At 38.8% G+C, this 12,160-nt stretch overlaps 1 protein-coding gene across 1 annotated transcript in view; it reads left to right on the top strand.

Annotated features, from left to right (window-relative positions):
• LOC120986031 (collagen alpha-1(VII) chain-like) overlaps window positions 1-12,160 on the top strand; it is a 570,823-nt gene that overhangs the window by 199,094 nt on the left and 359,569 nt on the right. Inside the window, exons 63-65 of the mRNA XM_040414311.1 lie at window positions 1,335-1,370; window positions 3,904-4,038; window positions 8,775-8,882. Of these exons, the coding sequence (XP_040270245.1) occupies window positions 1,335-1,370; window positions 3,904-4,038; window positions 8,775-8,882 (279 nt within the window). The remainder of the gene's footprint in view (window positions 1-1,334; window positions 1,371-3,903; window positions 4,039-8,774; window positions 8,883-12,160) is intronic.

Consider the following 12,160-nt stretch of genomic DNA (forward strand, 5'->3'; position numbering starts at 1 on the left):
GCCTTAAAAAAAAAAAAAAAAATCCACCAGCATAAACATTCGGGGTACAGGACAAAACATCTGGGGCTCCAGCCCTGAATGTTTTGACCTAACGACGCCCCTGTTTGGAACCCTATATGGGAAATAAAAAGCAGTCTCAGCAGTCTTGTGCCACCTATTACTGACTAATCTACAGTAAGGCAGGTTTCACACTGGCGTTGCGGGAAAAGGTTCGGGTGCGTTGCGGGAACATGCACGATTTTTCAGCGCGAGTGCAAAACATTGTAATGCGTTTTGCACTCGCGTGAGAAAAATCGCGCATGTTTGGTATCCAAACCCGAACTTCTTCACAGAAGTTCGGGCTTGGGATCAGTGTTCTGTAGATTGTATTATTTTCCCTTATAACATGGTTATAAGGGAAAATAATAGCATTCTGAATACAGAATGCATAGTACAATAGGGCTGGAGGGGTTAAAATTTTTTTTTAAAAAAATTAACTCACCTTAATCCACTTCTTCGCGCAGCCAGCATCTCTTCTGTCTTTAACTGTGAGCAATAGGACCTTTGATGATGTCACTGCGTTCATCACATGGTCCATCACATGATATGTGATGAGCGTAGTGATGTCATCAAAGGTCCTATTGCTCACAGTTAAATACAGAAGAGATGCCGGCTGCGCGAACAAGTGGATTAAGGTGAGTTAATTTTTATTTTATTTTTTTTAACCCCTCCAGCCCTATTTTACTTAGCATTCTGTATTCAGAATGCTAATATTTTCCCTTATAACCATGTTATAAGGGGAAATAATAATGATCGCGTCCCGATCGTCACCTAGCAACCGTGCGTGAAAATCGCACCACATCCGCACTTGCTTGCGGATGCTTGCGATTTTCACGCAACCCCATTCACTTCTATGGGGCCTGCGTTGCGTGAAAAACGCAGAATATAGAACATGCTGCGATTTTCACGCAACGCACAAGTGATGCGTGAAAATCACCGCTCGTGTGCACAGCCCCATAGAAATGAATGGGTCGGTATTCAGTGCGGGTGCAATGCGTTCAACTCACGCATTGCATCCGCGCGGAATACTCGACCGTGTGAAAGGGGCCTTATAGAATTATTGTGTCATCCTTTGGCTATAAAAAAAAGCTAGAGAAATTGCTTGACTAGATGGACACATACTGAATGTTTGTGAATACAAACTGTTGATATACTAAAATGTTATACAGTAAGAAATTAGTGAGATTTTACAATATTTCATTAATCAGTTAGAAGATTTCAGATCATTAATGAATTGCTTTCAGCAATTGTTTCTTTGTTAAACTTTTTAAACTTTGCCTTACCTTTTTCATTAGGATTTGGAGTTGTTGTTAGAATCATATGGTATTAAGGTAAGCAGCGTGATCAGATGTTTTGTTTAGAAAATGGCTTCCTCTGGGGACCATCCATTGGTAATCTAATTCTGCAAACTAAAGCTGGTTCAGTTAGCTAATCTGCTAGGTCCAACTTCTGAAATCCCAATGAGAAACCATGAGGCAACCCCTTTAAAAACTTTACAGTCCTGCATGCTTCAATATCTATAAGCAAAATGTTCATTTTTATTTCTACAAAATCACCAGAGGTATGCACCAACATGTTGGATATCCACTGTTCTGCTACAAACATTTGCTATACATTTTGTGTGTGCGAAGAATTGTCTGTTTAAAGGGGTTGTCCTGCCTTTAGTAGGTCATAGCCCATCCCTACTAGCCTAATGGCCTATCCCCAAAATCAGCTTTTTGGTGTAGGAGTTGGAGCCAGAGCTACATAGCACCGCCAACATTGTAGTGGAGGGAGCTCGCTACTAAAGCACTTCTCCCATTGAAGTCAACAGCTGATCATCGGGTGCAGATGTCGGACCCCCACTGATCAGCTAGTGATGATAGGCCATCACTTACTAAAGGCTGGACAGCCCTTTTGAACAAACTGTATGTTTTTCATTTGACCCACAATGGACCACTTTTGTGTCATGATGTGCAGCAGATAAAACCTTACTTCAGGAAAGGTAGTGTTATGTGAGCACTGGACACAGTCTAAGTTGCAGGAGCTGGAGACTCTGTGGGACAGATTTACTAAGACTTAGGCTAAAGCCCGTTGGAGTAATATATGCCAAATTTATTACATGCCTCTTAATAATTTTGTCATATCTTGGGCGTATGCCCCATATGGAAACTAGATTGCAACTATAATCCACGCCAGTTTTTCTGGTGTAAATTACGATACATGTTTTGACTGTCCCTTCTGATAAGCCTCTCCCCTTTATTGAAAGAGTATCATGAAAGCTTGCTACTAACTTTAGCAAAAGTATCATTTACAGAAAAAATTTAGATTTTTGCATACCAGAAAACTGGCATGCTGCTTTGAAAAATTCCTACCTTACTAGTCAGAGACCCCCTATCATTACCAGTCACAGCCCCATTATTGCTAGACAGCCTTCCTCATAATTATTGGGAATTAGAATTCTCTTTCCCAATACCTGCCATGTGTAAACATGCCACCGATCATCCTTTGCAATGCAAAAATGTTTGATTTTTTTTTGTCAGATGATGACATCTTTTATGCAGCTGTTTGCCAGCACATCACATAAACAGGAATGGGCAAACAATGAATCAGTATGGGAAAAACGATAGTTTGGCAGTGCAAGTATTTTCCTTGGGGAAAGGTTTTATTTCAAAAAATTATTCTGCTCTTTCAAGTTGGGATGTATCGGAAGTAAAATATGGTTCCCTGCCACCATAAGATAACTGATGTTATGATAATTCACCGACTTTATTATTCGGCCAAAGTTCTTTTTAGGATCAAGAAAGGGATTCTGCTGTTTGCTCGAAGTGTTTGGGTGCAGAAGCAGATTGGATTTATTTGATGGGATGTGTAAAGTTGTTTTGATTCTGGAACAAAGTAGATGAATTAATATTTTCTATTGAGTGATCAGGGTTCCTCTGGACCCAATTATTTGTATTTTCGAGGATCTGTCTAGTGCTCCTATGAATATTTCGTATATTTTGTGCCTTTATAAATTGTTTTTTGCATGCATTAAATATTACTAAAATCCGTTATCTTCATGGTCCCATCAAATCTGGGATGGAAAATTCAGTGCTAAAGTGCATGAACTGTGCATTGAGCCTATTTAGAATTAGGAAGGAATAAAAGTAGGAACCAGTATGAAATATGGAAACTCTGGTTCAACAGCCCTGTCTAGAGACAATGTTGATGTGGTCATTTTTTTTAATTTTGCTTCTACATCTCTCTTTTCTCTTTCACTCAGACGTGGGAGGTAGGGGGCTATATTGGGATATAATAATAATACTAATGTCGGTTTATTTTTGTATTTTATTTAGTTTTCTGTATTAAGAAGAACATGTAAAAAAAAAGTAATGATCATTTAGCACTATACAGCTCCCAATCATTGCTGTATGTACAGTAAATGTAGCTAATTAGTTAGCAATGATCAGGAATGAATGTTCATAGCAATGTTTGTTGCCGATAATAGCAATGTTTGTTGCCGATAATAGCAATGTTTGTTGCCGATCATTGCCCACTCTCATGGCCGATGTAAATGTGCCTTAAAACCATAAAAAGATGTTAGTTTATTTTAAATGATCTAGAGGCCAGAATATAAAAATAAAAAAATTGTATATAGACAATCTCATGGAAAAGCAAACATTTTAAAAAAGTGTGTCCCCTAAAAACAATGTTTAAATAATATGTAATATTGTGAAGATAGATTCCCTTCCATGAATGACCTTGGCTTCGCAGTTATAGTATAGTAGATGTAACATAATGGTAATTACTGTAGCTAGTTAGTAATAGTTGTACATGTTGTCCTTTACATCATTTACTTTTATTTTTTTGTGCATTCCACTTCAATATATTATTCTGTTTTAGTTGAATCTCCTGAAGGAACTAACTGACCATCTCATACAAAATGGAGTTGAAGATTTTTTTCAGCATTTCTCAAGCTCTAAGAAGGATCGGACTGTGAAGAAGAATCAGATTTTAAAACATACAGCAAACAATATTGTAAGTTAGATAAATCTATAACACAGGCCCATGCACCAAATTTATAAAAAAGATAAAATACTATGTAAGTCAAAATGCCTAAAGATGCCTATGGAAAAACATAGTAAACCACTGAAAAATACTGTATACAATCACTATGATAAATAACAGTGAATTTGGAAGAGCATGAAATTCATGTGAATGTGATAGGACCGTGTATAACAGGGACAAAATAACCACCAGAAATAAAACTGAATGAAAAGAAGAAGTTCTAACAGTCTGAAATGGGAATTCCAAAAGCCATATTTTTTTTATTTTTCTTTCTAGTGGTGTTAATTAATATTCCATATGATGTATTGGGATTGGCTGGAAAAATGTAATTACCTTTATTCTGTGGATTTGTGCGATTACAGTGATATCAAGTTATGTAGCATTATAGAAGATTGATGTTAGAAAAAGGGGTATGGGGTCCCCATTCTCATGATTAGTCAGGGTCCTAAAGGCAGAACCTCCACCAATCTAATAGTTATCCACAGGATAGGAGATAACTTCAACCAACCGGAATACCTCTTTAAAGTCTCTCCTGATATGTTTTATGCTCCAGCCGCTCCACCATTTTTGTAGCCCACCTTTGTGGTTCATTTTATCTATGTTTTTTTTGTAGTCGAGGTGTCCAGATGTGGTCTTACTTGCCTCTATACAGGAGGATCATAATCACTCTCTTCCTACTGGTTTTACCTCTGGCTATATGGCCAAGCATCTGGCTTGCTTTCCCAGCTGCCTGCCCACACTGTGCACTCATTTTGAAGCTATATGGTATCAAGAACCCTAGAGGTTTCTCTTCTAAACTCCTCACTAACACAGGAATGCCAATATGATAGACAGATTGAGGGTTCCTTCTACCAGGGATGTTGGTAGAGTATCAAAAGTTCTATGCCAAATACTCAAACCAATTACACCTCAATAAACTCCCACCACCACCACATTCCCAGCACCAAAAACATATTTTACTTGATGAATATTACACTCAACACTACCAAGCAAACCGGAGTATAAAATACCACATATCTATTATATCCAGTGCTTCACATGTGACATCTCCTCTGGTGTAGGTGTTCGCTTTTCTCTTCTCTATCCAGCCATGATGGCTACTTCCAGCCACATCTCATCTCTGCAAAGTCTGCCACACAGACATCTTAGGTCCCTCACTTTTCTATCCTTTTGCCTATACTGGTATCCCAACACTGTTATCCTGCTGATACCCTGTACTGTGTCCACTGTGCTCCCAATGCCCCTAAATACTATACTGAAGAGATAATAGTGCCATACATATAGTCTAACTATAATAATATAAAAGTCCCACCAATAGCAATAATTCACTCCCAGAGTGCCCTCATTATTAATAAATATCCCCCTACAATTCCCACAATGATGATAGTGCTCCCTAAAAGTGCCCATTTGTAGTAGTGCCCTCCATAGTGTACCCAATAATAATACCCACCATAGTGTACCCAGTAGTAATAAGGCCTCTTTATAGTGTGCACCGTAATAATAAGGCATCCTGTAGTGTCCCCAGTAGCAATAAACCCCCCTCTGTAGTGTACCTAGTATTAATAAACCCCCCTATAGAGCCCTTTATAATTCCCCCTGGTAGTTATAATGCCTTCTATAGTGCCCTAGCAGTTATAATTCCCCCTGTAGTTATAATGCCCCCTATAATATCCTAGTTGTTGTAATTCCCCTGTAGTGCCCCCCAATATTTAAAATGCTCCTATAGTGCTCACAGTAGTTAACCCCTTCACGCCCGATGACGTACATGTACGTCATCGGTCTGGTCTTTGAACATGGCACTGCGGGCCCCATAGTCGCGGGTGGCCGTCTGCTTCTTGTAGCAGACACCTGCGGCTCATGTCTGCAACCGGCAGTAATGCTGATCATGGACATTTAAGCCCTCAGATGTCGTGGTCTATTCTGACCACGGCATCTGAGCGCGCTAAAAACCGAAAGCGTGCGCTTTCAGTTATGCTCCAGGTCCCCCATGTGGCGACCGGAGAAGCCGGAGCTTATGTGCAGCAGCCCCTGTCTTTGTGAATGACAGGAGGCTGCTGCATAGTATTTTCTAGGGAGCCCTTGCCTTGAATAGGGCTCCATAGGAAAGTAGTAAAATCATCATAGATTCCAATGCAAGTGCATTGGAGTCTATAATAGCAATCAGATGATTGATTGTTATAGTTCCCTATGGGAACTATAACAATCCATATAAATGGCCCACATTTATATGGATACACCTTAATAAAATGGGAATGGTTGGTGATATTAACTTCCTGTTTGTGGCACATTAGTATATGTGAGGGGGGAAACTTTTCAAGATGGGTGGTGACCATGGCGGCCATTTTGAAGTCGGCCATTTGTCAATGCAACCCTCTTCTCCCACTCTTCACACACTGATGGCAACACCGCAGGAGAAATGCTAGCAGAGGCTTCCAGTATCCGTAGTTTCAGGTGCTGCACATCTCGTATCTTCACAGCATAGACGATTGCCTTCAAATGATACGAGATGTGCAGCACCTGAAACTACGGATACTGGAAGCCTGTGCTAGCATTTCTCCTGCGGTTTTGCTATCAGTGTGTGAAGAGTGGGAGAAGAGGGTTGCATTGACAATCCAACACAATGGGCAGCACATTGAACACATTTTATAAGTGGTCAGAAACTTGTAAATAACTTATGAAAGAATAAAGTTACGTTAAAACCAAGCACACCATTGTTTTTCTTGTGAAATTCCCAATAAGTTTGATGTGTCACATGACCCTCTTCCTATTGAAAAAACAAAAGTTGGATTCAAAATGGCCGACTTCAAAATGGCCGCCATGGTCACCACCCATCTTGAAAAGTTTCCCCCCTCACAAATACTAATGTGCCACAAACAGGAAGTTAATATCACCAACCATTCCCATTTTATTAAGGTGTATCCATATAAATGGCCCACCCTGTATAAAAAAGTTGGGTAAAATAAATAAATTAATAAAAAAACATAAAAATTCAAATCACCCACCTTTTCACAAAATAAAAATAAAAGAACTAAAGAAAAATAAAAAAATACACATAATGTGTATCATGATATGAGTGTCATGATATGCGAAAATGCCCATAGTATAAAAATATTAAAATATTTTCCCCATACGGCAAACAGCAAAACGGAAAAAAGAGTCCAAATGGCCGATTCACAGTTTTTGGTCGCTTCATTTTCTACCAAAAAATGTATTAAAAAGTGATCAATAAGTCACACCCTAAAATGGTATCAATGAAAAGTTCAGATCACCCCGAAAAAATTAGCCCCCATGAAGCTCCATACACATAATTACAAAAAAGTTATGGTGTCAAAATGTGGCGACAAAAAAATACAACAGATTTTTTCCCACTTTTTAATTTTTTTATCACTATCAAACAGCAAGAAAAACTATACATATAAGGTATCGCCAGATTCGTACTGATCTGTAGAATAAAAGTAACTGGTCAGTTTCATCGCAAATCGAACGTCGTAAATAAAAAACCTGTAAAACTGTGTTGGAATTCTTTTTTTTACAATTTCACCCAATATTTCCCGCTTCCCACTACATCATATGCAATATTAAATGGTGGCTTTGGACAGTACAACTTGCAACTTGTCCCACAAAAAACAAGCCCCCAAATGTCTATGTGAACAGACAAATAAAAAAGTTATGGCTCTGGGAAGTCAGGGAGTGCAAAACGAAAACGCAAAAAACCTCCGGGGGTGAAAGGGTTAAAGTTCCCCCTGTAGTGTCCCCAGTAGTTAAATACCCCTATAGTGACCCTAGTAGTTGAATGCCCTTATAGTGCCCCCAGTAGTTAAAATGGCCCAGCCCTTGTAGTGCCTCAGTAGTCATAAAGCCCATGACCCCTATAGCTCCCCAGTATTACAAAGTCCCTGACTCCTATAGCGCCCCTTTAGTTGTAGAACCCCTGACCCCTATAACACCCTAGTAGGTGTATAGCCCCTAACCCCTATAGCGCCCTAGTAGTTGTAAAGCTCCTGACCCCTATAGCACTCCATTAGTTGTGAAGCCCCTGGCCCCTATAGTGCCCCAGTAGTTGTAAAGTCCTTGGCCCCTATAACCCCTTCCCCACCTAGTATTTGAAAAAAACATTTTCCCTAAAGCACCCCAGTAGTTGTAAAGCCTCTGGCCCTTATAGCATCCCAGTAGTTTATTACGCAATGTTGACAAAGAAAACAAAAATATGAAATACCTGAAATACTGTTCCATGCCGCTTTCTGTGATGGCAAGCCACAGGCCTCTATAATGCTTGAGAAAAAAAATGAAAATTTTAATAAAAATAGTTTTTCTACACTGCACATTTTATATTTGTGTCTACAGAGCTCTTTTTTCACAGCAATCTGTAGTTTTTAATTATAACATTTTGTTCATTTTTTCGAGGAATGAAGTTACCAAAAATGGCAGTTCGGCCATTTTGATTTTTTTCTGATGTTTATTATAGGGAGTAAATACTCTTATTTTAATAGTTTGGGCATCAGACGCTGCAATAACACTCAATACTGTGGTCACAATTCTGGAGTTAAATATCCATGATCAGAGTTGTCTGCAGAGATTGTCTGCTGTACAGACATGTACACCAGATGTTGGGAAGGTGTATGAATCCAATGTATCCTCAGTAACAGCAAAGCCTATGGCCACTTCACAGGTCTCAAGTTTGTCATAAAATTTATTTTACATTGCAGGGTGCTGCAATACATGAAATTTCAAATGAAACAGAAGATGAGGATTTAAATTTGAGCACAATTCCGGAAGACACCTTAACAGTCGGCGGTACTGATATACAAACACAGGTAAAGCTTAAAGTAACAAAGCACATCTTCTGGTTAGGTATTAAAATACAGTGCCTACTCCTTTCAAGACCATAGATTTTTTTTAATACTGTTTTAATAGTTTGAATCATAACTATATGGTTAATATTTACCTGATTTATACTGAAAACAACCATATGCCACTCTTGCGAAAATAGAAATTACCCCAGCCAGAATCTTTAAACAGGACTAGCCATAGACTTTACAGGGAAACCTACCCGTGGGCTGATGCCCAGCGGGCTGCCCAAGCCCTCCTCATGGCTGCCGGTCCGGTACATAACAGACTGTTACCTCAGCATTACTTAATGCTAGGAGCATCTGGTACTTATACACCTGGCTGAAAAAAATGCCCTCCTGCATTCAACTGTATTGCTATCCTCAGGACGGTGATAGAGTTGAATGCTGCTGCGGGGGCAGCAATATTTTGTGCAACACTTTATATTTGGTTCTGCTGGGGCAGCATTTTGTGCCTCACTACAGAATTGCAGGCCCCTCCTACTTATGTTGGCCCTGACTACTTATATTGGCCATGTCTTCTGCAAATTTTGTACCACCTACAACATGGAGTCACTTTTAGTTTTTTTTTCCCCCCTAGGGCTACTTTAACCCTTTCATGACCAAGGGTCATTGATGCCCCAGTGTCCAGGTCAAAATATACAAATCTGACATACGTCACTTTATGTGGTAATAGCTTTGGAACACATTGTAATTCATGATAGTCATAAATTTTGAGTCAATATATTTCACCTTTATTTATGAAAAAATCCCAAATTTACCAAAAATTTTGAAAAATTCACAATTTTCTAAATTTCTATTTCTCTGCTTCTAAAACCGAAAGTCATACCTAATAAAATATTTATTTCTTAACATTCCCCATATGTATACTTTATGTTGGCATCATTTTGGAAATGTCATTTAATTTTTTTAGGACGTTAGAAGGCTTAGAAGTTTAGAAGCAATTCTTAAAATTTTTAAGAAAATTTCCCAAACCCACCTTTTAAGGACCAGTTCAGGTCTGAAGTCACTTTGTGGGGCTTACAAAGTGGAAACCCCCCATAAATGACCCCATTGTAGAAACTACACCCCTCAAGTTACTCAAAACTGATTTCACAAACTTTGTTAACCCTTTAGGTGTTCCACAAGAATTAAAGGAAAAAGGATATGACATTTCAAAATTTCACTTTTTGGGCAAATTTTCAATTTTATTACATTTTTTTTCTTTAACACATTGAGGGTTAACAGCCAAACAAAACTCAATATTTATTACCCTGATTCCGTGGTTTACAGAAACACCCCACATGTGGTCGTAAACTGATGTAAGGGCGCACGGCAGGGTGCAGAAGAAAAGGAGCGCCGTATGGTTTTTGGAAGGCAGATTTTGCCGGACTGGTTTTAGATGCCATGTCCCATTTAAAGCCCCCCTGATGCACCCATACAGTAGAAACTCCCAAAAAGTGACCCTATTTTGGAAACTAGGGGATAAGGTGCCAGTTTTATTGGTACTATTTTGGGGTACATATGATTTTTAATTGCTCTATATTACTTTTTTTGTGAGACAAGGTAACCCTTTACGAGATTCATCTGACAAGGTAGATCATGTGCTATTTTTATAAAGCAGGTTGTTACGGACGCAATGATATCAAATATGTCTACTTTCTTTGTTTATTTGTTTCAGTTTTACATAATAAAGCATTTTTGAAAAAGAAATTATGTTTTTGTGTGTCCATTTTCTGAACACCATATGGTTTTTATTTTTCTGCCGATCGTCTTGTGCAGGAACTTGTTTTTTGCAGAAAGAGTTGAGGTTTTTATTAGTACTATTTTTGGGTACATAGGATTTTTTGATCATTCATTATTACACTTTATGGGGCAAGGTGACCAAAAAATTGGCTGTTTTGGAACAGTTTGTATTTATTTATTTTTACAGCGTTCATCTGAGGGGTTAGATCATGTGACAGTTTTATAGAGCAGATCGTTACGGACATGGCAATACCTAATATGTATACATTTTCTTATTTATTTAAGTTTTACACAATAATAGCATTTATGAACCAAAAAAATGATGTTTTAGTGTCTCCATAGTCTGAGCCATAGCTTTTTTATTTTTTGGGCGATTCCTTTAAATAGGGTATCATTTTTTGCGGGATGAGGTGACGGTTTGATTGGTACTATTTTGGGGGTCATAAGCCTTTTTGATCGCTTGCTGTTTCACTTTTTGTGATGTAAGGTAACAAAAATGGCTTTTTTGGCACTGTTTTTTTTTTTTTTTTACAGTGTTCACCTGAGGGGTTAGGTCATGTGATATTTTTTCGAGCAGGTTATTACAGATGCGGCGATACCTAATATGTACACTTTTTTTTATTTATTTCACTTTAACACAATAATAGCATATTTGAAATAAAAAAATTATGTTTTAGTGTCTCAATGTTCTAAGAACTATAGATTCTTATTTTTTGAGCGATTTTCTTATGTAGGGTCTAATTTTTTGCGGGATGAGGTGACGGTTTTATTGGTACCATTTTGTTTGATATACACCTTTTTGATCGCTTGGTGTTGCACTTTTTGTGATGTAAGTTGACAAAAATTGCTTTTTTACACAGTTTTTTTTTAATGGTGTTTATCGGATGGGGTCTATCATGTGATATTTTTATAAAGACGATCGTTACGGACGCGGTGATACCTAATATGTTTTTTTTTTTTTAAATTCCCATTTTTTATAGGAAAAGGCAATAAAAAATTTTAATTAACTTTTATTTTTAATTTTTTTTACTTTTATTATTTTCACTTTTTTTTTTATCAAGTCCCTCTTGGATCTTGAAGATCCAGTGGGGCTGATGCCTGTACTATACTTTGCAATGCTCCTGCATTGCAAAGTATAATACTATCAGATGTCCTGTAGGTGACAACACCGGACGCTTTGCAAAGCGTCCGGTTGCCATGGCAACCATCGGGCGCTGCCATCGCAGTGCAGCAGCCCCAATGGTTGAGAGAGGGAGCCCCCTCCCTCTAATAACCCCATGGATGCCGCGGCATCTAAGGTGTTACAGCAGAGTGTCAGCATAGAGCTGACACTTGCTGCTGATGGAGGCGGCTCAGGAATGGAGCCGCCGCCATCAAACACAGCAGGGGGACCGCACCGCATCGGGGGCAGAGGCCAGGGGGCAGTGCTGGAAAGGGGAAGGGGGAAGGTACGGCCAGCATTGAGGGGCAGGAGCAAATGGGGGCACGATGAATGTATGGGGTGGGGAGGAAGCGGACCG

The sequence above is a fragment of the Bufo bufo genome, chromosome 1 (genome assembly GCF_905171765.1).
Source record: "Bufo bufo chromosome 1, aBufBuf1.1, whole genome shotgun sequence".
Taxonomy (NCBI): domain Eukaryota; kingdom Metazoa; phylum Chordata; class Amphibia; order Anura; family Bufonidae; genus Bufo; species Bufo bufo.